The following is a 27,837-nucleotide window of genomic DNA, read 5'->3' on the forward strand; positions in this document are numbered from 1 at the left end:
AGGCTATTTGAAATTAAAATAAAAAAAATAATTGCCCAGTTACTATGATGAAATCTGACACAAACAACTTGAGAAGGGTTTGGTTTGTTTGGTTCATGGCTGCAGATAATTCATTCCTTGTTGTCTTTGGCATGTGCTATATAGGACATCGTGGTGGTAGAATTATGTGGTGGAGTGATGGACAAGGGACAAGATGCCTCCAAGCATGCAACTCCAATGCCTTGTGTTTTCTCTGTTGATATTAATAGTACCACAGGAATAGCTCAACCAGCTAGTTACTAATGACCTAGCACATGAGAATTTCAGGGAACATTTCATGTCAAAGTCATATTATGCTGCTTTTTACATTTCATTTGTGCAAAATTACTGCTGTAGGAAAATTCTAGGAAGCATACCTGTACATATACATTCTCAAATAACTATACTCTTTTTTTCTGTTTCACAGATCCTTAAGAGCTAAATTCTTCAGGCAAACTTTACTAATAGGGACAACTTTGATTAAGCAGAAAGCTAGTCAAATATTTATATCATCTTTGAACTATGTGCAATAACAGCAGACTTTTCTTAGTTTAAACATATTGACCAGGGTCTGCTTTGGTAAATGTCAGCACATTTGAAGAATTGATGCAAAGCTTATATTCTTTGACGCTTCCTATTTTTACAAATGCATCAGTATTTTATACCCCATACTGATTTTGCTCTCTCTCTCTCTCTCTCTCTCTCTCTCTCTCTCTCTCTCTCTCTCTCTCTCTCTCTCTCTCTCTCTCTCTCATATAATATGTGTAATCTATATCAACCTTAAATTTGTAAAAATGTTTCAGTATGAGTTCAATAACTAAACCCATCAATGTTCTAAAAAATTTTTCATCTAGAAACTTTCCACTCTTTTTTGTGTACTCTTGATTCTTAGATCTATAAATACATGCACATGAGTATATATGCATATGCAAACTTACATGCACATGCACATATAGGAAATATATTTGCATTAGTTTATGCAATAATATCATAAATTAAAATATAAAATAGATCCACCCACATATCCTTCACTTCATTTACTCCTCTGTGGCCTTTCCTAAGTGTCTAATCTTGTATATTTGAGGATTGTTTGTATTTTCAGATTATAAAACATTTTGGAACTGGAGTTTATGTAGGAGTTTTGGGTTGTATTCTCTAATTTAAAGAGAATGTGTTTAAAAAGACTATTTCATGGCCACACCACTGTAGACACACTTCTGTTCAGGATTCAACACCTCTAATGTCCCTTCCTTCCATTCTATCTTTAAATAGTATCTGTTTGCCTAGAAATGACTTTTCAAACAAAGTTTAATACCTTTCTTTTTTGAGGAAAATATATTTATTTGTATTTTTGTGCCTTTAGCCAAAATATCTAGAGACTGATAAATAAAAGAGAAGGTCACTTAACCTGGATCTTGTCTTCCCCTAGATCAAATTAAAATTGAAATATTTCAAAATGAAAATTGAAAATGGTATTTTCAATGGACAGGTCTGTAAATGTTCAAAAAGTAAACATTCATGTTTAGCCACCATCTCCCTAACTATTACCATAACCCAAGTCATCTAGCTGTGCTGCCTTCCCAAGAGCAACTTGCTTCTTGACTTTCAGCCCCAATAACTGTTTTTGCCATCCTTTCAACTTGATATAAACAGATTACACAGACTTTCCTTCCTGTTGGAGGCTCTCTCAGTCAACTTTATGTTAGTGGGATCCATTTATTGATTCTGTGATTCCTTTTCACACTTCCATTGCTGAACACTAGTCTAGTCTATGAACATACTGGAATGTGTGTATGGTTGTCAAAGTTTCTGTGTGTATGGGTAATTTTCAGCTTGGGTCCACTGTGATGCCACAAATGTGATGACTCTTTAAGTCACTTGTTTATTTTCCCCCTATTTTAACCATATCATCTATATGGACAGACATTTGTAGATATTTGCTTCGTTATGCATACACCTAGAAATAGAATAATTAGGTCTTGAGGTATAAATGTGTTCAATCTTCACTAGCACTCCAGCAATGATGCTTCTGTTCTTGCTTTCATGAGCAATAGAGGTCATTACATCACAGGAACTGGAAACTACCCTTGGCATAGGTGACTTCAAAAAAGGCATGGTCAGTAGAAAGACTATTTCTATTCTTCTGAGCAATTAATCAACTCATTAAAATTCTTTTTCTGTTTTTTAGGGATTTTTTCCACATGAATAGAAAATTTTTTTAATTACTCAAAATTCAGCACATAAAATTTTAGGTGAGATTTAGATCAGAAAAATAGGGACTATAGACACACATATACATATATGACACACACACTCACACACACATACACACACACAAACACACACATACATATATATATATATATATATATGTATATATATATATATACATATTATTTGTGCTTGGAGATCACAGTATAGTTCGTTCTCTGATCCTAGCATATATATCCTGGTGCTTGAACTCAGACATGCAGGGTGTCCTCTGACTTGGCAACAAATGTCCTTACCCATTGCTCCATTTCACAGTCCCAGTGGACACTTCTTTTTGTGTGAGTCCTGACTTTAGAAAGCTACTACTCCTGAACATTCGAAGCTTTGGGGAGTTGAAAGCTAATTGCAGCATCTGCTCTCTTTTCCACCTGCTACATAGGTCACTCTAAAGGTAAGACCCTGGAAACTAATAGGATGGCCTCTGTATGTCTACGGTAAGAGCCTCATCTTAGGTTTGGAGCCCATTCTCAGGAAATTACTCCCTGATGTGGAACCAATGGGTTTTAACTTATAATTCTTCGCTGGTTATAGCAGTCTTAAGTTGCTAAATGTGACCTTTTATTTTTAAATGGGGAAGTTAATTTGCCTTAGTGTCATTTCATTACTTTGTTCTTGGATTAATTCCTTGGAGTTCTGACACCCTGGAGCCTGGCAAATGACCATCAGACACTGATTCCACTGTTCTGCATGACTGTGACTCTCTCTCTCTCTCTCTCTCTCTCTCTCTCTCTCTCTCTCTTTCTTTCTCTTTCTCTCTCTCTCTCCCCCCCTCTTCCTATCTCCCTCCCTCTCTCCCTCTCCCTCTCCCTCTCCCCCTCTCTCTCTGCCCCATTCAGTGTCTCTCTCTCTCCCCTCACTCCATTCAGTGAATTTTCTTTTCTTTCCCCCAAATGAACAAGATCAGCAAGTTTGTGAAGCAGACCAGGCTTTTTCCAATCTTGGGGTTCCTTATTTCTAGGAAAGAGTATAAAAATATTTTATGTCCAAATGTCACTCCTTCCATTGATTTCTCCAACTTAATATTAACTTTCTGGGACCACTGAAGAGAGATTAATTGGCAGTGTATGACTGAATTATAAGAAAACAGGAAGGATTTTGAAGTGTGTCAGTGTTAGCTTCAGTCTGCCAAAATGTAATTAATGTATTTACACTCTTTGCATACTCTAGAGGGAAACATAAGGAGGTCATTTTTACATGTCCCTTATTATTAAAAGCACTAACATTATATATTACTCCCAATGCAGGATTTTATAGCTAATCAATTGAACTATTTATCTCACAGCAATAAGAGAAGTCAGGACGAAGCCCTGTCCGATGAACTGCCTTTTGGCCCTTGATTTCACTTGCATATTAGAAACTTATTTTCTGTGTGCCAGCAGTGATCAGCCTGTGAGCAGTGGGTTAGGAGTAGAGGCAGAACTCCACTAAGGCTGAAGCTCGCTCTGCTTCTGCTCCTTACACTGTGCAATTCTGTTTTTATTTCAGGTTAAAATGGCCTTTTCTCTTTCACACCCATCTGGGAGATTTAAGCATTAGATGATTATAAACACATACAGTACTCTCACACGCAGCAGGGTTGAATAACTTGCTACACTTTTGCTGAGACGTAATTTGGAACACATCTTAAAGGTAGTTTTCTAAAGCTTACCTTTTGATGATCTAATATAGCATGGGATTAGTGACTGCTGGTTTATGAAAGAGAAAGCTGGAAATCTGGCTCCCTAATTACAACATAAGACTTAAACACATTGCAACTATGAGGGAACTCTGAGTCTACAGTGACTGACAATATGTTTATAGGTAAGAACTCAGTGCCACCCTCCCTCCTGAAGACATGTGGCTCTGTGCTTCTCCTACATATATCTCTCCCCCTCTCTTTTTTCTCTTGTTAAACTTTTATTATATGTGTGTGTGTGTGTGTGTGTGTGTGTGTGTGTGTGTGTTGTCCATCTGCTCACTGAGGCCATAAGGAAGTGTTGGATACCTTGGATCTGGAGTTATATCTCCCTATAGATGCTTCCCCACCTCCCCCTTCCCGTGTGTGTGTGTGTGTGTGTGTGTGTGTGTGTGTGTGTGTGTGTGTGTGTGGTGTCTGTCTGCTCACTGAGGCCAGAAGGAAGTATTGGATTCCTTGAATCTGGAGTTACAGCCCATTGTCAATGCTGAACCAAACTTCAGCCCTCAGAGCAATAAGTGTTCTTAACCACTGAGCCATCTCCCTAGCCCCTTTTTGTCTTTCTTAATGCCGGTGCTTAAATTTATGCTAAGTCATTCTATCCTTAATGAGATACATGTTTGTTTTTAAAAAGGAGTATTGCTTGAGTTAAATATTGATTATATGATTTGGAAGAATGATAGTAGGTAATAAAACTTCAGAGATTCAAATTCTATAGAAATGACAATGTAAATAAGTATAAATTGTAGAAAAATCAATTTCTTTAATGCTTTTAATTATTAATATTGTATATAGTATGTGTTAGAGTATGGCTTTAAGTACTTCAGAAGAGTGAGTGAGGTGGGGTGAAAACTGACTTTCATGGTAGCCATTTCCTCAGGGCAGCTGGGCATAGCATCCTGGTTCCTGTGTCAATAGATTTAGACTTCCTTTCCCAAGGTTTCCCAGTTACTAATGTCATAATGTGATATAGTGTGACTGCAGTAGAGGAGATATTTATCAAATGTTCACTAAGTATCTAGCTCTGGACCTTTTCAGCTATGGGTGACAACTTGTGTTTCAAATAAGAGGTGACTTCCCCTTATTACAAATTATAATGGAATAAGGAACTTAGCAATAAGTCTTCTGCCTTTAACTGACATGGTGAAGTGTATCACACACTTGTGAGCTACATGTAAGTATTTAGAAATGAAAAACAAGTTTCTAACAAAGTCTTGGCTGCTTAGTGGTAAGAGTGGGAAACTACCACTTTACTGTCAGATTGTAGATTTTGATTAGCTGGACCTTAAATTGCTTTTAGAAATCTGTATTTTTATGGGTTTTTTGCCATACAAAGATCCAGAGAGCAACAGAAGGCACAGATGTTATATTTTATTACTGGGTCAGCTTTACTTGGGATCATGGTTTCATAGCTTGAACTAAAGGGCTTTTGCTAGTTGCTTGTTGAGAATGCCCTCAGCAAGCCACACAGCCTTTAGGAAAAACATTTGTCTTATCTGTAAATGGAGCATTGGATGAGAAACAGTGATTTTTCAACTGTGCCTAACTGTAAGCTCCAGGGAACAGACATTGTGATAGTTTTTCTTCCAGACACTGAGGACTGTGTAATACTAGGCATTTGACCAATGCTCAAAATCTATGGTTAAAGGAATGACTGAATGTGGGCTCTGTACAATCTCAGTCTGTGGAGCCCCTCCCAGCCAAAGTCGCTTTTATTATATTTTATAATACCTTAGACATAATATAAAGGCTCATTAGGAAAACACTGGAGAATTATTTCAAAGATGAAAAACAAATGTTTGAATGTTCTGACAACAATTTTGTCGGGTTTTTTTTGTCATTAACCACACTGGCACAAACAAATCACAGACAAAAAAATGTTTTGTTTTCTAATACAATCTTTAATTCTGTAATATGACTATATAGAAACTGTCCTTGGTGCAGAAGGATGAATATGAGATGACTAGGAAAAGAGAGTGATGATGGGACCTGTCAGTCAAGAGGAAAACAGGTGCAAAGCATCAGCAGGTGCATGGCAAGTTGAGAAGGATGAGAAATGTGCAGTTGAAATGTGCCTGTGGGTGAATAATGGAAGGTTCAGGGTCCCACCAAAGCCCTGCAAACCTGGTTAGAACATTGCCTTTACTTGGTGGGGAAGCAATCCACGAATTATTTTAAGAAAGCAGAGATAAAATGGTCACATTTATTTTACTGAGAGTTCTGTAGTGATAGCATTGAGATTAGACCCTCGGATCCCAAGCGATGTCTGCTACTATACTACTTGACCTTGGGTTTAATGGATATCATAAATAATACAAAAAACACTTCAGAGTTCAAAGTATGGCATTCACCTGTTCTTCAGAGTTGGTTTTCAGTGTTATGAGAAATGATTCCTTAAATAGTTCAATGTTCTTCCAAAGGAAAATTCATTGCTTTTTTGATTAAGAATCTAATTTATTAATATGCTAACATGATGAAGGGGGACATAATACACACTGGAGATGAACGGAAGTCACTCTTAACCTGAGTCTTCTTCACTGTGGTGTAATTTCATTTGCTGGTAATTGTGAGATGCCATTAGAGAATCTACCAAGGAAATTATTGGATGTGACTGTCATGTCAAAAATACACTACAATTTGAACAATTGTACTATGTGTGAGAGTTATCTGGAATGGTATTTTTATTCTACTACTTGGAACTACATTTTTCTTGCCTAAGATATTTATGAATATTATAATTTCCAGGATAAATGATACGTTTATAATTCTGACAACAGATACCATACCAGAAAGATGGTTTGTCTAAGGATGGAGAGGGAGTCTATAATCAGGTGTGATTCTGGTTGCTCTATTTTAACACTTAGTGTACTTGTCACTTTATGGCAACTGTACATATATGCCATCAATCAATATAATTAGTGAAGGTAGACCGTGGAAGTGGGTGATACATGCCTGTATTCTTTGGGTGTATGAGGTAGGAGGATTGCTATGAGTTTGAGGCCAGCCTGGACTATGTAGTAAGATCAAAACCCAAAGCAAGACAAATAAAAATAGTAAGTAATTGCAATCTCAAAAATAAACAAAAGCATATTGAGTTTGTATTAAATATTGGAAGATTGCAATTGCAATATGAGTCCAGAAAGAAGTAACTAGAAATAGTTTAAAATTGTTGCCTTTAAAAAGAATAAAAACCTGAAATTTCTATATGGTAAACGGATAAAAACAGAGCAATTCATTTCTTTCCTTGTGCTATTTGATGTTATATTTGTATGTGCATATGTTTTTCAAACATTTTATATTTTCAACATAATACTACTCTTAGCCTATTTTTGAAGTATGTTCAGATTTTATTAATGTACTACTTTACTTCTCTTTTATCAAACAACATGAACTTCATACAGGGGTAGAAGAAAATATATTTCGCAGAGAGCTAAAACAAACTGTAGCAGCGTACATGCTTACAAACGGTAATAAAGGCTAACATTTCTTCAGCTCTGGCAAAGTGCAGGGTATGCAGGATAGCTTAAATTTTTACCATGAACTCATGATGCTAGTGCTCAGTATCCTTATCTCATATTTGATGATTGGAGAGAGTAAGTAAAACACCCTAGAGCATGATTCTCAACCTGTGGGTCATGATCCCTTTGGGGGTGCATATTAGATATCCTGGATGTAGGCTAAATATAAATATAATAAATAAACATTATAATTCATAATGGTAGCAAAATTATAATTATGAAGTAGTAATGAAATAATTTCATGGTTGGGGGAGTCACCACAACTTGAGGACCTGTGTTAAAGGATGGAAGTATTAGGAAGATTAAGAATCACTGTCCTGGACCATCTATGGTCTATGTAATAAATGTTCTGGCTGAACCTGGGCTTATATTCTCTTGAACCTAACCTTATGACTTCATGTTGTAAGCTGTAAGTCAAGACTCATAGGTATCTTGTGCTCCTGTGTCCCTGCCATTTTATTTTCCTACCTCATCATAACTGTCTCTTCGTGTCTGTTTTCTGAACTCACTATTAGCACCTCTACAGCAAGGATAATGCCTGTCTATACAGATCCAGACTTTAACATAATGACACATAGTGGAAGCTGAGTAAATGCCTGGTGAATGATCAGCATTGTCTAAACCTACTATAGGTTGACATATTGACTATCACCATTGCAAATTGCTAAAATGGGAAAGTATTAAATGCTTTTTAAGCTCCATTAGGGCATTCCTTTCTTCAAAGAGGAGATGTTTCAGAAAGGCAAGTGAACTGATGACTGCTGTCTGTAGGAATTTGAAAAATTATTAAAAGGAAGCCAATGGAGATGATTGTGATATGAAATAAAATGTATTCAGAGGAAAAGTAAAGACAAAGAACTCAGTAAGTGTAATTTAATTTCACTGTGTGATAGATCATTCTTGCAGGAAAGCAACCAGGGTTACATTTATGGTAAGACAAATAAAAGGAATTGTTGAGATATTTCAAGCCTAGTGGGAGGGCAGGAATCTAAAATTAGAACATAATTAAGAAAAGAAAGAAAAAAAATTTACATTAAATATTATTCATTATAACTGAATGGGAAAATCAACTTGTCTTTACCTTTGAAATATTGAAATCCTCTAAAAGCAAAACTTTATTGAAATTAGTTTATTCAGGTTGTAGGGGGAAAGGACCTTCATGGTTATCTACAAGGTGGGTAGCCTTGACTTTGGAGATTCTTTGATTAGATGTGGCCCCACCTCTTGCAGAGATACTACTGGCAGTTAATCATTGCTGTGGTGAAGAGATGCCATTGTCTTCAGTGGTGTACCCACTGATGAGTGGCACATGCAGCAGTATGCATCCCCCCACCCATGCCCATACAGGCAACACGAACCGAAAGTTTGAGGGGGTCTTGTTACAAAGAAGGATTTCAGCAAGTAAAAGAAGGGATGAAAACAACTAAAAGCCAAAATTGACCTGGAATCCAGCTGCTCCCCTAAACCCGGAAACCTACCATAAAATTACAAGCATGTGCAAGACTGAGTCTGTCTTGCTTACAGATATGTCTGGTCCCTTGTGCCTCACAGAGGCTGATGCAAACCCTTCTCTATCCCTGGACATTTGTTCTTTTATGAGGGGAAAATCATCCAAACTGAAGAAATACAGAGAGTGGTAGTATAAGAGCCTTTGGAATGTTGAGTTGCTGGGCTGCTTTTGTTGATTTTAATTTTTTGCAGTCAGCTAATATGCATCTGTTCCCTGTCTGTACTATCATATAGTGTTCATTCCTGATGTAGTTATGAAATAATTCTAGATCATTGGATGAATAGAAATCAATGCTAATATTCTATGTTAATTGACTCTAAGGATAACAAATTTTGTTTTCATTTTTATTTGCTTTAAAATTTTAGATTTTGGCAGTATTGTATAATTATATCATTTGCCCCTTCCTCTCTCCAAACCTTCCCTAGTCACTCCCTAGTCTCTTCTTGAATTCATGGCCTCTCTCTCTCTCTCTCTCTCTCTCTCTCTCTCTCTCTCTCTCTCTCTCTCTCTCTCTCTCTCTCTCTCTCTCTCTGCCCCTCTCTCTCTATATATATATATGTGTGTGTGTGTGTGTGTATTATGTAAGCACACATGTATGTGTTCCTAAATAAATTAATGTAATCTGCTCAGTCTGTATAATGTTACTCGCATGCACATGTTTTCAGGATTGACCATTTGCTAAGAATTTTCCTGGCCTCTCAAGGCTTCTATTACAATAGGAGAGTCTCTTAAATGTTGACGACATTGTGCTGTGCCGTGACTGTGTTGTGATGTGATCTGATGCTGTGATGTCTGTATGTGCACCAGTGCATCTCACTAGACCCTGATCTCCTTGAGGGCAGGCTTGTGTCTAACTTTTCCTTCCAGGTGCCTAGCGCCTTGTCCAGCAGATGAAATAGTGATCAGTATGCATTCAGTATGACATTCGTTTTCTTGTGAAATGGATGCTTTATCTGTCCCTTTCACTTACTCATTTCTCACTCTCTTCAGGTCCTCTCCATCTGTCCCAAGGACATGAGAGCTGACATCTGTGTTCACCTGAACAGGAAGGTTTTTAATGAACATCCTGCATTCCGATTGGCCAGCGATGGGTGTCTGCGTGCTTTGGCAGTGGAGTTCCAAACCATTCACTGTGCTCCTGGGGACCTGATTTACCATGCTGGAGAAAGTGTGGATGCCCTTTGCTTTGTGGTGTCAGGGTCCTTGGAAGTGATCCAGGATGACGAGGTGGTGGCTATTTTAGGTACTGTGAGCTTTCCTGATGTAGTAACAAATGTGTCACAGTCCTGGAGTTTTAGGTTCTCGAGTTTCTGAACAGAAGTCTCCTCTCCTTGGTGACTTTAGAAATGGGGTCACTAATGAGATGGTGAATTTCAGTGAAAACTGGTCGCTGTTTTAGCAAAGAACATAGTCTCAGTCACAACTAACCTGGAACGTGGGGTTGTATTACATTCGCTTACACAAAAAATGACCACAGCCTAAGGGGCTTTGACCACCTTCATTGGTAAGTGGGAATTTACTTTTGGAACTGTTTTCAGATTAGCAATATAGGGAATTGGTCTCGGAGGGTTATAGATCTCTCCAGTTCAGCCCCTCCCCTTTAAGGAAGACCCCATTAACACCGGAGACTTTCCTAGCTATTTAGTAACCAAGTGAGGGGTGAATATGCATCATCCTACTCCCTATGGTGTTGCCTCATGGCAGTGGGTGAATTATGAAGAAGTCAGTGCCAAGGAGGCTAAGGAGACTCACAGGAGTGAGTACAATGAGAGAAAATTAAATTTAGGTTTATGAAGTCCGTCCCATTCATGTGTTTTTTTTTTAACCAGGGAAATTAGTTGGTTGACTATAAATTCATTCTAAAGTTCAGACACTTAGTAGAGAAATACAAAGGAGGTAACATTCCACAAACTTGACAGAATAAAACAGCAACAACTTAACGTGCAGTGACTATAGTGTAAGAGACACATTTTGGTAATCAAACTCGCTGAATGAACTTCTAGATCACTTTCTGCTCAAATACCTGCAGCCGGCATATGAAATTCACACAGGTAAAAAGGAAGAAATGAGAGGTCAGATGAACATCACACCCCTGCGTTTCTCTCAAGTAAAATAACTTAGAGTCGCACAGTGTCAACTCCATTTTGATCGTATTTTTCATGGCTCGTGTCTCATGAAAAATGAGTTCAATCTTTAAACTATTGGATTTTTTATTTTTTTTATTTTTGCTACTGAGGCCAACCTACCATAGCCTGTCTGATTCTCACAAGAAAATGATTGACTGGTGGTTTTCAGAAACTGCAAAGGCAAAAATGGAAACCAATGTAGAATCAAAGGCAAAAAAATAAAATAAAATAAATAAGAAAGTAAGAGAGAAAGCCTGACTTTGAAAAGAACAATTACTTGAAAATATGGAATTCAGAATGGAGAAGAAATGACCTTTTACAGGAAAGCAGTTTCTGTAAAAACAGCAGTAGACAATGGATTGGGGCTGCAAAGAATGGAATAGCACTATTTGCAAAGCTTTCTTTAACTGTTTGAAAATAATATAATGGCTACAGTTAAGTCTCTTGCAGGAATTATTTTTCTTTAAACATTATTGCAAGGAAATAACAGAGTGCTTGGGAATCAGCACTGTGGGTGTACTTGACACTGCCTTCATTTTGCTTTTTGTCTGCTGGATATAAGGTGGCATAAATAATCTTTCATGAAAGTTGCCATAATTGCAACGGCCCTTTGTGGTAAAATTAGGTATATCCACGCTTGTTTGCTTAAAGGGGAAGATAAAGCAAAAATCTCTCTGAACAGATGCATTTTGTTTTCCTTAAAGATCTTGTCAGTAGGGGATGATGGGAAAACAGGCACCAAATGTCATGGTATGGAAGTGAGTGCCACAGACTCCTTGCCATTTATTTGGCTTCATTTTCTTCTTTACACTACACCTTGGTAACTCCTCTAAAGGGTTGGAAAAAGCTGTGAGGACAGTGCTTCTGGCTTGGATCTGTTAAAATGGAGTCATTTGCTCAGTGAGACAGACAAAATGCATTTTCCTTCCATTTGAAAAGGAAATCTATCTGGCTTTGCCCACTGACACTATAAAAATGAACACAGGGACTCCAGGTTTCAGGCTGGGCTCACCATCTATCTGCCACATTTTATTTCTTTGAGCGTGTGTTTTTGATCTGTCTTCTCCAAAGTCTTGGGATTAAGATGCTGTTCGTTTCTAAGTTAATGAGTCAAATTATGTGGACACCTCTCTGACAACCTTCTTCCTTTTATTTTTTAATGGAACTTTAAGAGAGACTACTTCTGCCAAGAGGTAATTAGAGTCCAATTTTTAACATTTAAGACTCCTGAACAATGCTTCAGGAGAGGAGGATGAGGTAGATGCTAGCTAACTCACCAATCACACTGGCATGCGGTGACTGTCCCTTCCTTTCTCTCCTTTTTTCTTGTTCCTTTTAAATTTTTTATTAACTTACTTTGAAATAATTCCAAGTTGGAAGAAATTTCAAAACTCACCAGACTGTAAGTAATCTGTATTCAGCCTTTTCTGTCTTTACATCCCTTTTCTTTTCCTCTCTATTCCCTTCCATTTCCTTCCCTCTTTCTCTCCCTCCTTCCCTCTCTTCAACTCTACTTCTCTCTCCTCTCCCCTCTCCTCCCATCTCCTCTCTTCCCCCCTCCCCTCTCCCCTCTGTCCTTTCTGACCCCTCCTCTCCTCTCTTCTCCCCTCCCCTCCCCTCCCCACTGCCTTCTCCCACTCTCCCCTTTTCTTGCTATTCCCTTCCCCCTTCCCTTGTAGCTTGATAAATCAGTTGTCAGATTTTCTATAACTTCCTTCAGCAGCCTTGCTTTCCTTGTTATGCATTTGTTTGCCACAGAGAAAAAGAAGAGGTAGAGAAGGGAGGTCATTTTAAAATCCATTCAAATCTCTGGATTCAGAAACAGGTGCATTCTTATTCTTTGGGATCCTGGCTCCTCTACTTTCTCTTGGTAAGGCACAATTCTTTAGTGTGTCCAAAGCGCCAAGCAGTTTAATGAATAAGTTCTGAAGCATAACAAATTAGAGGAAAGATAAAAATGCAGTCAACAAATACCTTCATTTTCACAGGGGGATGGTTTCAGGATTTTTTTTTCTAAATAGGGCATATGAATATAATTGCAGTGGATGTCTTTTTCCAACTTGAAGTTCTTTTCAGTTAGCACACCTCCAAGCAATTTTTTGTGACCTTCCCACTTGCATGAAACACAAAGAATTCCAAATTAAGTTCATGATGCATACATATTTATATTCGTTAATGTCTTTTTACTTTTTAGTTCCTACTCTATAATTACTTAACGTGAATAGATTTGTTGGTATAGTTGAAATAGCCAGGTTACTTCTAAATGTCTTGACAAGTATATTGTACCTTTTGGGGACTGTTAAAATAGTAGCTTGCTACCAACAATAGGCCTTGCTCCAGAGACTCAGGTTTTTTGTTTTATTCATATTTCTTCTTTTTGCTTGTCTTTATTGATTTTTAGAATCATAGGGTTAGAATCTTAAACTACTCTGTCTTATGGCTTTCAAATTTAACTTCAAATTCCCAAGAGAACTGTGAGTGTGTATGTAGGGCTGAGTATCCCACACCTTAGATGAGGGAGTGGGGTGTTTTGGGGTGTTTGAGAGAAGGAAGCATAAGAGAAGAAAGAGGTAAGGGAAGTTCATTTTGAAATACAAGGAAGATGAGCTGGGCTAAGATTTTACTTTACTTGGAATTGGTTCTTTAAGAAACATGTCTTATAAATATTTGTGCATTTTTGAGAAAACAGAAATTATTGTTCTCAAAATTCAAAATTTATACCTTAATTTTATTTCAAACAGAAAACGAAATCCAAGATATGAATGAATAATATTTTGCCATTCTGAGAAAATGTGACATTTAGCTGTGGTTATTGTTTTTCCCTGTACCCTTGCTGTTGGAAGTCAAGGGCTTTCTACCTTAAGCTTCTAGAATTAACTCTCTCCCTTTCTTGCTCTCTCCATATGTCCTTTTAAAAAATAAACTGGGAAACAAGGAAATTTGACCTGAATATGATGAAGACAAGTGTTAGTAGTGTCAACAAATTTGCTGTTTTTTCTTGAAGCACATGACTGCTGCATTTTAGATGATGTTGATTTTAACTGTTTAAGCAGTATTTATGACATCTTTTATCTATGGCTCCAAATGTTACCTCAGAGTTTCTATTTTTAAAATAATTTTACTGATTTTTTATTACAATTTTTTGAAAAAAGCTTGTTTCACATGTCAATCACATCTCCCGCTCCCTTGTCTCTTCTTGCAACCCCCACCAGCCCATCCAGCTTCCCACCTTATCCCCACTCCCTTCCCCATAGGAGATATCCAGAGTCTGTCATTTCATTCAGGGCAGGGCCTAGGCACTCGCCTAAGAGTCCAGGCTGAGAGAGCATCCCTCTTTGAGGTATGAACACACAAAGTCTATTTATATGCCACGGATAAATACTGATCTACTGTCCAGGGCCCCTTAGATTTTCCAGGCCTCTTCACTGACAACTACATTCATTGGGTCTAATATCACTATACATATGCAAGCACTTGTCTTCCTGGTAGTTTCAAACTCTCTCCACATCATTCTTTAAAATAAATCCTTTTATTGTATTGTGTGTGTGCGTGTACACATGGGTGTATGTGTACACACGTGTGCATGCGTGTATGTGCCTGTGTTTGTACATGTATTCACCAAAGAAAGAGGTCAAACTTTAGTGTTGTTCTTCATGTATTGTCCTCCTTGGTTTCTGACACAGCATTTCTAACTGGTCTTGCACTTGCTAAGTAAGAGACCTCCCTGTCTCTACTTTCCAACTATTTTAGGTGAGTTCTGGAGATTGCACTCAAGCACTCATGCTTGCAAGTACTTCACTGGCTGAGCCATCTTCTGAGTTTCTTCTTTGGTTCTCTCAGTATCTTCTTTACTATCAGCTACTATTACTACTGCTCTTGTAGTTTTTGTTCAAAGCTGTCACTGCTTAGTCTGTCCTCAACTTCAACATCCCTCCCCCTTCATTCTGTATTCTCTGTCATCACAGCCATCATCCCAGAACATCATGTCCATCTCCTGGGACTTCTGCCATGATTTTCCAGGCTTGAGGATTAAATATAACAGCTTGCGTGGGTGATGAGGATGCTCAGACCTTGCTCTCTGCCTTCCTTGTTAGCCTGACTTGTGTCATGCCCTTTCTATACCACGCTCTTTACTGAATTGAACACAAATGTAAACTAAAAATAAATATATGAAAAGGATTATATTCAAACATACCCATAAAACTTTTAACTTTAATACTTGTAAACTTTTTAATTTCTTCTTTTTTCCTTTTCTGCATAGAAATTTTATTTAAATTAGGAACAATATTATTTATATATCAGTCACAGTTCCCTCTCCCTCCCATCCTCCCATGCTCCCCACCGAATCCCCTATCCTCCCCCAGGGAGGGTGAGGTCTTCCGTGGCGGATCAGTCAAAGTCCATTTAAAAAACATAAACTTGAAAACCTAAGGTTGAATAGTTTTATGAGTATGTGTTCATAATAAAGCTTATGAACTGGTTTCCATGCTTACTTTTAGCGATGTGTTGACTAATAAATTAAGTAAACATTTATAAGTATATTTATAAGTTCCACTACTATATATATTTACAACTGCTATATATTCTTCACAATTGGTCCCTTTATCATTAAGCAACAGCCTTCTTTGTCTCTGGCAATCACTGTTTTCTAGAAGTCTATTCACTCACTCTCTTTTAAGTTGCTGTCTTATTTGCTATGTTCTTTTATACTTTTAGTTTGTTTTTAAGTATCTTCAGAGATAAAATGTATCAGTTATTACAGCATATAGTTATTGTTATTTCTTACCAGGCTATGTTATTTAGTATAATCACCTGTAGCCACAAGTGAATATAGATGACATTTAGCCCCTTTGTATATTCTATTGGATTGTTGCATGTATTTACATTCAACATTCTTATTGATAGGTGTAGATAATGGCTCTTTTATTACTTGTCTTCTAGCTGTTGTTTCTCCTTTGTTCCTTTCTTTTTTTCTGTCCTTATGATTTGGAGAATTTCTGTAGTGCTACATTTTGGCTACATGCATTTCCTCTTGAGTATCTAGGACAGTTTTTCAGGGATTTTTGTTAATTAAGTAGATTTTTACCACTTCTAGCCCTTGAACAAATGCACACATTTGCTATCTGAGATAATTATATATATATATATATATATTTGATTCACCATGTTTAAAAATTAACTACCTATATAAACCTTTTATGGCTAGTTTTATGTCAACTTGGCAAAGTCTAGCCTCATTTTGAAGGAGGGAACCTCGACTGAGCAGTTGTTCTCACTGGATTGACCTGTAGGCAAGCCTGTGATGTATTTTCTTTATTGAGATTTCAGATATGGGAGGGCTCAGCTCACTGTTGGTGGTAGTCCTGGGTGCTACAAGAATGCAGGGTGAGCAAGCCACCAAGAGAAAGTTCACAGCACTCCTCCTTGAGTCATTACATCAGTTCCTGACTCAAGGTTCCTGTCCTTTTTGAGTTCCTGCCCTGAATTCCCTCGGTAATGGAATTATAAGATGAAATAAACTGTCATCAAATATGGATGGGAAACTCATCAAATAGAACCATGGCCATGCTCCAAACACACCCAAGAAACTAACCAAGTAAAATTTAGAAGATCTGTTGCATAAGGTAGTTGTTCTAACCAATGAATACCTGTAATGACGTTTATGCATTTTAAAATCTATATCATCAACTCACTAGGTAATGTGTCTAAGATTTAAAAAAACCTAATCTGGAGTTTATAGGGTACCACAATCCCCAAGCAGCTTGCATTACTCCTTTAATCATGTTGTAACTCTAGATCTGTTTTGTCTTTCCATTGTACAGTTTCTTACTATGTGGATGTTAAGTATTAATTTCTTTTTTCCAACCCTGTTTCCTGTGGTTCAGCAGTGAATTACTTCATAAGGCTTGATGCAAAGAACTGAGAAAATATAAATAGACCAAACAACAGCTTTCCTGTTAAGTGTGAGGTCCTTTCCTATTTTAGGGATTCGAGGGAGGCTAGTTTGCTTAAGCTCCAAAATGTTTACAGCTGACACTACTTGTACTCAGCAGGAACTGACCTAAAAACTAGCATCAGATATTCTACAGTCATGAACATGAATAGGAGATTCTTTGCGTGAAAGTGTGTAAAATCTTTGCCATGCAGGAAGATGTATCTTTATTGGGTATTCCACACATAAAGTCACATGGCCATATTTTATATTTTTCCAGAATGTATAAAGTTTATAATATGCCTTGAAGAAGGCTATTAATGGGCTTTATCACATCTGTAATTAATTCATTGACTTGCATGATGACCACTTTCCCAGAAGTGTAATAAAAGATTACTGTCAACTTAATCATATTTTAAGTGATTTGCTTAGATAGAGCAAGTATAATTTGAAGTGAATGATTCAACTAATGTCCAGCTTATATATCACATATACATAGGGAAATTTTATGTCATGAAATAGTATCAGGTGTTATGTAATGAGAACTTTGATGATGGGAATAGAATTATCTGTGTTTGTTAAATTTGTTCTATTTCTATAACATTTTGAGCAGAAGAAGGGGACAAAGTTTGTCATGAGTTAATATTCTTGTACCTGATTAATATTTGAATGCCTACACAATTAACAACCATCTGTTTTGATAAGAGGAAACTCTACTCATTCATAGTATCCTTAATCTCTTTGTCTCCATTAACAATAAATCAATATTTATTGTCTATTCTGAGGATAGGATAAGAGTTATCCACATCTGTTAAATTTGTTATAGTTATCTAATATTTTATTTTATGTATGCTTTAAAATTTTATTGTGTATCTCTGAATCAGTATACTCTTTTTTCTCTTTTGGTAAAGGTTATGTATATATATTCATTATATCGTAAACTTGGAAATGACAGGAAGAAAAAGTGATGAACCTGCTACTCAAAACTTTTATTTGTATTACTGAAATGCACTTTCTCTTAGCCATTTGTTCATTTTATCTTTTATCTAAATTTGGTATTGATCGGCAAGTTAATTACATCATAATGGACTATACATCAGAGCATAATTACAAAATACACTTTGATTCTATAATATCATGAAAACTTTATATAAAAAGTGTATTTCTTGATAATACTTTTGGTCTTGTTGCATTAGTTTTATTTTATATGCTTTATTATGAGTGCTAGAGGCAATAAGGGATTTTGCTGATTTTGTAAAGTGGGTTCTTCTTTAAGATGTACAACATCACAAGCCCCAGGTAGTTGTCTGGGTTTCTAGTATCAAGCATTATTCCTCTCTTATTGAAGAGGCCTTAAGTCCAGTTACAGATCTGTTGGTCACTATCAAGATATGGGTACTACTCTTGCACCCATTTGGTTATTGTGCTATGCTGATCTTTGTTGTAATTTGTAAGCATCATAGGTGGAAAGGACTACTAGTTACTACCCTTGTAGGTTTTCTTGGCACCTTCTGATGCTATGAAAGTAATTGACCCAACTCATCAAAATAAAGAAATAGACAACCAAAAATAACTGAATCAGAAGTTAACAAGGAAGTATCACAACAGACATCAAAGAAATCCAGAATATTCAAAGAGAATACTTTAAAAACTCATACTATATTAATTTGGAGAAGCTAAAACCTAATGAATTTCTAGATTCATTCCTGTAATTATTTAATCTATTTTGATCTAGTATCAGAAGATAAGCATTTTGCCTGTTATTTCAAAACTGATTTAAGTCCTTATTCATTGCTATTTTACATATATTTTTGTTATTCTTTTTGTTTTTGTATATATGGTACATTTTTAAACTGTCAGCACACTACCCTTTTTATTAATCTTTTTATTAATTCTTAGAAAGCATTAGTTAGTATCACAGCATATAATACCTGAAAATCAGACAGTTGATCACTTACAAATGGATCAGAGATGATATAATAATTGGCAACTTGAAAATGTGTCGCAGAAATGAATCTGAAGAAATATAACCCACTTTCCTTCTCTTTAAGGGAAAATAAGTGTCTGAAGAAAGTATAGAATATGTAACTATATTAGAGACAAAAACAAACAAATTAACAAAACTCAAACAAACGTCTAGAGGTAGATCAAAAGAGCCTTATAAACTTACAATTTTAGCACTAGAAAAATGGCTGAGAGACACTTGAGAAAGTGCACAACATCCCTAGCCATCCAGGAAATGCAAATCAAGACAACTTTGAGATACCATCTCACTCCTGTCAGAATGGCTAAAATCAAAACTCCAACGACAGTTTATGCTGGAGAGGATGTAGAGAAAGGGGAACACTCCTACACTGCTGGTGGGAATGCCGACTTATACAGACACTTTGGAAATCAGTATGGAGATTCCTCAGGAAAATAGGAATCAGTCTACCACAAGACCCAGCAATTCCACTCTGGCACAATCATACAACAAATTTGTTCCACTACATTCATAACAGCAGCATTTGTAATAGCCAGAACTTGGAAGCAACCTAGATGCCCCTCAACTGAAGAGTGGATAGAGAAAATGTGGTACATTTACACAATGGAGTACTATTCAGCAGGAAAAAATGGAATCTTGAAATTTGCAGGCAAATGGAAGGTACTAGAAGAAACCATACTGAGTGAGGTAACCCAGTTACAAAAAGAGAAACATGGTATGTGCTCACTCATTTATGGATTTTAGACATGAATCAGAGGAGTGCCAGCATACAATCCCACTGTGTAGGAAAGAGAACCTTCATCCAGCAACTGATGAAAGCATAGGCAGATACCCACAGACAAACACTGAACTGAACTCCTGGAAACCAGTGTCAGAAAGAGAGAACTGATGGGCAAAGGAAATAAGAGTGGGCTAGTTTAACCCACAGAAACAGCTGATCTGAACAAGGGGGAGTTCTTGGACTCCAGATTGCTGGCTGTGTGGAAAGCATGGGACTGACCCAGACCTCTTGAATGTGGGTGTCAGTGAGGAGGCCTAGGTAATATATGGGGCCTTGGATAGTATTTATCCCTGGTGTACAAATAGACTTTGAGTGTCAGTGCCACAATATGGGAGGCTCTCTCAGCCGGGACTCTTGGGGGAGGGTCTAAGCCCTGCCCTGGGTAAAATGACAGTTATTGGAGATCCATCATGGAGTGCCTCACCCTCCTTGGGGATCGGACTGGAGACTGGGTGGGGGACTGGGGGACCTGGTGGTAAGGAAGGGGGAGGAGGGGAGGGAGAGGGAGCTGAGATTGACTTGTGAAACAAAATTGTTTCTAACTTAAATTAATAAAACAAAAAAGAAAAGTGCTACTCTTTTATTAATATCTTTCCTTACAAAATAATGTGTGTAAACTTAAGAGAAACCCATGCATTGACCATGATTCTGAGAGAAGCTACCACATTAATTCATTTGCTTCTAAGCTACATGTACAAGTATGAGTGATGGCATTGTATACACGATATAGTTTTACTGATTTTATATTTATGTAATATGAGCATTCTGTATACAATTTCATGCAATACATGTTACTTAGTGGCTGTCTAGTATTTCATAAATTATTTATGCCTTGACTTTTATCTTACTACACTTTGCTGGACTATAATAAACATTAGTTCTGTGAAGATTTTCACAAGTAAATTTAGCACTTCTGATTATGCCGTTAGAATTCTTGTATTTGGAACTGGTAGCTTAGAGAATGCTTAAAGAGAATGCCACATACATATTTCACCTTTATATTAGGATTTGGTATTATGATGTAAGGATCTGTCATTGATTTCCCCAGGTTATAATAATGCTTTGTCCCTTGATTACTTACCTACTTGGTCTCTAATGTTATTTCCTTGAACAACTGTAGTTACTAAACAACTGAGTCATTAAACAGTGAAACCAAGGGTAAAGATTTTTTAATGGATTGAAATAGAAGTGGGTTGTTGAAAATAAATTAAGTAGCTCTCGTGGTTATTTTATGCTAATCATGTGATCCACATGGTGATCTGAACACCTTAGTGATTCACATGCCTTCTGCATCTATCATAGACTGCCTCTTAAAGTTGGCTTCTCTGCTACTATGCTCAAATAACTTCCCAACTGCCCACTGGGGCCTTTAAAGAATCTGTGATTTCCTCAGCCAACTTCTTTGTTTCTATGTCCATTTCTTTCTACTATTTCTATGGTTATGCCCACTTTCCTTTCTAGTGGTGTGATTGTGCTTGGGGGTTTTACAGAACACTTCTTTTCCCGGTTCTGATTTTAATCAGCACGATATAAATAGGTATTTGTTCCTCTGTGTGATTAGGATGCAGAAAGAACAAATCATCCATGGAATGCCTCTAGGAAAGCTTATCCCACCAGAGTACATTCCTCCTGTCTTTCCCATTTTAACACATATTGACAGAAACAGAACAAAGAAAGCAGGTGGCTGAACTTTAGAAGCCAGAGGGCTCTTAGGGAACCTTCCTAGCAGCAAGGCCTTTGAGGATTATTGACATTTGACATTTCCTCAAGCCCTTTGTAAAACTAAGTACTTCTGATGTGGAATGGTGAGTCTTCTTGGGCATCAAGGGATGGTGCTTCTGAAGTGAATAGGTGATTTGTTCAGTTCTAGCATTTTAAAGATGCATTCACATTTGACTCTTGTATAGGGGTCTTTCTCAGATTCTGTGGGACGACAAGTGTGTACCCCTCACCATTTCCCACGGCTTAGTTTCTTAAGCTTGGAAGTCATGGCTAAGGTGCTCTTGAACCAGACATTGAGACCTTATCAGGTTAACTATGTGAGAAAGAGGGTCATGCTTTGAGGACAGAGACACGACATGTCTTAGTGTGCTTAGAGTGCAATTCTAAGTTACTGAATAATTTGGTTTAATGCACATTGCACATCTGTGTTAGACTTATAAATGCTATAGCAACAGATTCTTGGATATTGCATTTTGTTTTGTTGTCAGATGATTTTTTCCTGGAAAGAGTGTGAGAGAGAAACAAAAGAGGTTGTTTTTGCTTTTTCCAATCAAACTGGAAACGTTAATGTTGCAAAAGTTATTGAAATTATTTGTTACAGTTAGGGTATTAGCTACTCCAGTAAATTGTTTTTATTTTACCCCACACCAGACTTGCATAGGGAATGGAAATCTGGGGGATATTACTATGATTAAAAAGTGCTGTGCAGGGTTCTATATATACAGAAGGGCTTGTGCTCTAAATTATACACATCAGCATTACCTATTGAACTGAATCACTCTAGTGGGTGTGGCTGAAACTGTTGTCTTTATCCTGCTTTCCAGGGAAAGGTGATGTATTTGGAGACATCTTCTGGAAGGAAACCACCCTTGCTCATGCTTGTGCCAATGTCCGGGCCCTGACTTACTGTGACCTGCATATCATCAAGCGAGAAGCCTTGCTCAAGGTTCTTGACTTCTATACAGCATTTGCAAACTCGTTTTCAAGGAACCTCACTCTCACTTGCAATCTAAGGAAGCGGGTACGTCTCTCATGAGTATCCAGTGGGCTAGCAGGCTATGTTCTATCAGTCAAGAATGGAAAGTGCTTCATTTTGAGGTGGTACATCCCCATATGAATAAAGTGATGTAATTTTGTTTACTTTTAAAGGGAGAAGATACTCTGATTATCTGGGTAAATATTTGAATATTTTTTACTTAAGATTCAAAACAAAAAACAGACTTGGGGAAAAGTAAATGGAGATGGAAATTTGTGCTGTGGCATGGTATATTAGTAGTCAGGTTTCAGATTGTCCAAGGTCTAAGAATCCAGTAGTTGTTCAGTTTACAAGGCTAAGTGAGTGTCTCAAGTGTTCTTCAGTATATGTCAGGATCAAAAAGAAGTCATCTCTAATGTTAGTGAAGGACTGAACTTGCCAGAGAGAGAGAGTGCAAGCAGGCAAAGAGCCAGATATCCCTTCTTCCTTGCCTTTTATATATGCTACCACCAGAAGATGTGACCCAGATTTATGGTAGATCGTCCAAACTCAGAAGATCCAGATTTAGGATGGGTCTTTCTAATTCAAATAGTTCAATCAAGAAAAATCCCTCATAGTTGTACTCAGTCCTTTGGTTTTTAGTTAATTCCAGATGTAGTCCAGTTGTCAAACAAAGATAGCCATCACATAATTTTAGCTTTGGAAGTTTGTGACAGTGCTCTAAAATGAACAGCAGTACTGTACTTTTAAGATGTGGATGCCTTATACTGATCTACTACCCAAAGCCCCATAGATTGCCTAGGCCTCCTCACTAACACCCACATTCAGGGGATCTGGATCAGTCCCATGCTGGATTCCCAGCTATCAGTCTGGGGTTCAAGAGCCCCCCCTTGTTCAGGTCAGCTGTTTCTGTGTGTTAAACAAGCCCAGTCTTGACCTCTATGCTCATCAGTCCTACCTCTCTGTGAGATATGCTCTCTCAGCCTGGACTTTCTGGGGAGGGCCTAGGCCCTGCCCTGGATGAAATGGCAGACTAAGAACACCCCCCATGGAGGGCCTCACTCTCCCTGGGGAAAGTAGTGGGGATTGGAAGAGGGGGCATGAGGGGGTTTGTGGGAGGGCTTGGGAGCAGGGAAGGGAGAGGGAGCTGGGATTGACATGTGAAGCAACCTTGTTTCTAATTTAAATTTAAAAATAAAAAAGACAAACAAAAGATATGGATGTCTTTAGAGTTGGGAATGTTAATCAAGATGGCTACCTATTTTCTATTCCCATTAGTCCTTAGATGCTTCTTCTCATCTCATAATTGACACACAAAGTTCCCTTTTCATCAATTCTTTCAAAGAACACCACCAGAAAATGAATTAGCTACACTGACATACACTGTAAATAGAGACAGGGTTCATTTATTCTGGTTCTGTTGCAAATTTTATCTACATCACCATTTGTTTCTTTATTGATGAGTGTGACATAAAGTTAATTTGCATAAAGTAATGTCCTCTCTCTGATTTATAGGCCATTGGGCATTGGCTAAGACTCTTTTATGGCCAAGAATGAAATACACATTTGGATAACTGCACTTAAGCAACTTCATATAAAATGATTGCCTGTCTACATTGAAGTATTTTTGGAATAACGGTCTTTTCTCTCAACAGCCTCTTAAAACCTTTCTTGTAGTTAACATGAAGGCAAACAAGCCAATCAAGAGAGAAATTAATGTCCACACTGTAGCAATGCAGAAAAAATCGAATTAAATCATTGTGCTTCTTGCTCAGGGTCCAAGAGAAGGCTAGGCTGGCAGGAATGGGAATCCCATGGACATTCCAAACATTTGATCTGTATTAGAGCAATGTTTCAGTTCATATATTTGTTAACAACTTGTCATTTAATATCCAGGAACTGTTGAAAAAGTGAACAGCTGTAGAAAACAGGGATGAACCGGACTTCTGTGCTTAGTAAGCTTCTAGTGTACATAGTGTGAAACACCAGAAATTGTACATTAGCCAGTGAGAGATGTGGGAGAAGGGCCCAAATGTGAACCAAATATGCAGTATTCTTGCCTGCTATTAGGGAGCCCACAGTTCTTGGATCCATACTCTGCTTTCTGCTGTAAGGTCTCCATTCACAAACAGCTATTTCAAGGTCTTATATTCACACTAACTAAAAATGGTTCAGATTTGTAACTCTTCCCCATTCTGTAAGGTGACCTACACTCTTACCTATCATAGTACATTTTGCAGAATACACACTGCCATTGTATTCTTCAAAACAGATTGCTTATATCAGATCTCATTTGATATTTATAATATTGTTATGACATAAGATGGGGACTTAATTCTTCCTCCATCCATGGAAGAAACTAGGGTCAGGGGGATTAATATTAAATAACCAACTGTTACTATTGTGACAATGAAACACCATGGCCAAAAGTAAGTTGAGGAAAGAGTTTATTTGGCTTGCACATCCACCTTTTAGTATATAACTGAAGGAAGTCAGAACAGGAACTCAAGCAGAGCAGGATCCTGGAAGCAGAAGTGTAGCAAGTTTTCTCTGGGGCCACCAACCAGCTCCCAAATCATGACATGGAGACTTATTATTAGTTATGAATACTTGGCTTGTTCTTGGTTGTTTCAAACTAGTTCTTATAACTTAATTTAACCTGTTTCTCTTCATCTACATTTTCCCTTTGGGCTTTTACCTTTCTTTCATTCTGTATGTTCTACTCCATGTTTGGCTATCTGGTGGCTGCCTGGCTAGATGGCTCCAGGCATCACCCTTTCTTCCTTATTCTCTTCTCTTCTCTCTTGAGCCTATATTCCTCTTCCTACTTATTCTCTCTGCCTATCATTCCCGCCTATCCATCTACTGCCTATCTGTTGGCTGTTCTGCTTTTTATTAGACAAATCAGGTCCCTTAGGCAAGCAAAGCAACATATCTTTACATTGTTAAGCAAATGCAGCATAAGCAAATGTAACATGTCTTTGCTGGTTAGAGTAATATCCCACAACATAAACAAGTATAACACATCTTTAAATATATAAAGTAATATTTCACAACACAGAAACTGAAGCAGAAGGCATGGGTTGGGTACTGCTCACTGGCTTGTTCATCATAGTTCGCTCAACCTGCTTTCTTATAGAATCCAGGACCACCAGTCCAGTGATGGTACCACTCACAATAGACTGGGCCATTCTCCCATCAGTCATTAATTAAGAAAATATCCCAAAGCTGGACATTATAGAGTCATTTGATTTTCAGTTGAGTCTCCCTGATTTCTCATGTCAGCTTGTGGCAAGTTGACATAGAACTAACCAGCACACCAACCCATATGGAGACAAGACAAAGTCTTAATAAGGAATAATTCAAACAGATCATGAGTAGAATACATATTTCATAAAAATAAATTAATCATAAAGCTCAGCTACATTTTGTCTCTTGCACATAATTGTGTGTTTGTACAGGTAAAACACGCACACACATTTTGTTGATTATTAGAGCTGACAGCCTGTATAACTGTGGTTCCACAATTTAAAATAATTGAGCTACAGACCAAGAACACTTGTTTGTTTTTATTTTTTTAATCAGGATCCTGGGACCACATGCTTGTCTCTACAGGTACTAGAGTGCTAAATTACAGTAACTTCTCCCCTTCCCTGTCTGCTATACCTTGCATTGCTTTTTAATTTTATTTGTTCCAATAACAATTCTAATCTAATTCATAATCACATCCCTCTGGTCTGCCTAGGTTATTTAGTAACTTGGCTAATTGGAGAACAGGATGTGTTATCAGTCTCTGTCACTTTATTCTCAGCCAAACAAACTGTGAAAGAGAATTGTGAAAGAGTATCTTGCAGTGATTAGTAATACCGACTACCATTTAAACAGGCTATTTTGTGTGCCTAGTCATAATGTATTTTATATATGGTAATATTATTAATATCAGGATCCCACAAACAGGGCAGGATAATCTCCATTTCAAATAGAAGAAAGAAGGCAAAATTTCTGTGGTACTTATACCTGCCAAGTAAATTGTGGGTCAAGATCTGGATTTTAACCATTTGATCCTGCAAGCTTCTCAAACAGCTGCCAGACTTTTCCATAAATATTTTTTCATAGACAAATGCTTCACAATTTGTAGGATATCTCATTTGCTAATTTACTTTATTGCCCATTGATTCACTAGTTTAAAAAATAAGATTGTTATTGCTGTTATTATAAGAAACATTGTGTTGAACAGTAGTCCCTCACATGTATAACTGACACTATGTTCTTAGTGAACTATGGATCTCATAGTGACATGGCCATTGGATAAGAATATGATTGTAGTAATTGGGACACCAGATTTTGAACTCAAGTTCTCAGCCATAGTGGAGTGCATCTCTGGCCATATTATAAATTTATACTTTGGTTCAGTGGAGATATTGTAGAGTTTGTGGTTTTCAATGACTGTACTAGAGAGGAATTGGTGATTCTTTGGTTTCTTGCCCTCATCTCCTGATATACAAATGAGGTTCCCCTTGACAGAAACTTAAGCCTTAAGTTCTTCTATGTAAAAAATGTTCTGGTAATTTTATCCAACAATTGATCTGAGATTAGCAAAATTTGAATCAAGGAACAGACAGTAAAAAATTTAGATTTTGTTTGCTAACCTCAACTATTTAACTTTGCCATTGTAGCACAAGAGCATCTTCCTACACTAGTTGACCATAACTGGTAAAAACAAGAACTTCAGTACAATTGTAAAATAATAGTATTAAGTGCCAGCAATACAAATAAGGCACAATAGTAGTCATTTCACCCATGGGAAGGCTGAAGTTCTGAGACTGGGATACAGTACCCCAAAGACTGATTGTTTTAAATAAGAGTTTTTCAGTCTGGCAATTAGGAAGCCTAGTTGATTGTCTGGCCCTTTTGGTTTCACGGTGAGACCTCTTTCATGAGTTTGCAGGTTGCTACCTTCTCAGTGTACCCTCATGGTGGGACAGGGAAGGATAGACTCTATGCCTTTCTTCTTAAAAAGGGCCACCAGTGTAAACAGGCTAATACACACCGTTGTGTTTCTATAAACAGCTATCAGACACATGACTGCTACCCATGGGCTTTATGTGTGTCAGCTGCTAGACAAAGAGGACTGGAATGCAGATGGAAACAGTGACTATATAAATGGAAACCTTCCTACCTTCAACAGAGAGCACATCTCCTTCATTTGTCTACCAGCCTGAGGGTTGCTATACAACAGAAAATATCACACAAATAAGAGTGGCTTCAGAGCCAGGCAGAGAGCATGCAGGAGCAAGGATAGACTGGCAATTATTGTGAAAATG

At 37.5% G+C, this 27,837-nt stretch overlaps 1 protein-coding gene across 2 annotated transcripts in view; it reads left to right on the forward strand.

Annotated features, from left to right (window-relative positions):
- Kcnh5 (potassium voltage-gated channel subfamily H member 5) overlaps positions 1-27,837 on the forward strand; it is a 316,006-nt gene that overhangs the window by 234,076 nt on the left and 54,093 nt on the right. For both annotated transcript variants that reach the window (XM_005072763.4, XM_040742923.1), the window contains 2 exons: positions 9,983-10,235; positions 22,362-22,558. In XM_005072763.4, coding sequence (XP_005072820.1) covers positions 9,983-10,235; positions 22,362-22,558 — 450 coding nt within the window. The remainder of the gene's footprint in view (positions 1-9,982; positions 10,236-22,361; positions 22,559-27,837) is intronic.

This window comes from Mesocricetus auratus, unplaced genomic scaffold (assembly GCF_017639785.1).
Source record: "Mesocricetus auratus isolate SY011 unplaced genomic scaffold, BCM_Maur_2.0 Super-Scaffold_15014, whole genome shotgun sequence".
Taxonomy (NCBI): Eukaryota; Metazoa; Chordata; class Mammalia; order Rodentia; family Cricetidae; genus Mesocricetus; species Mesocricetus auratus.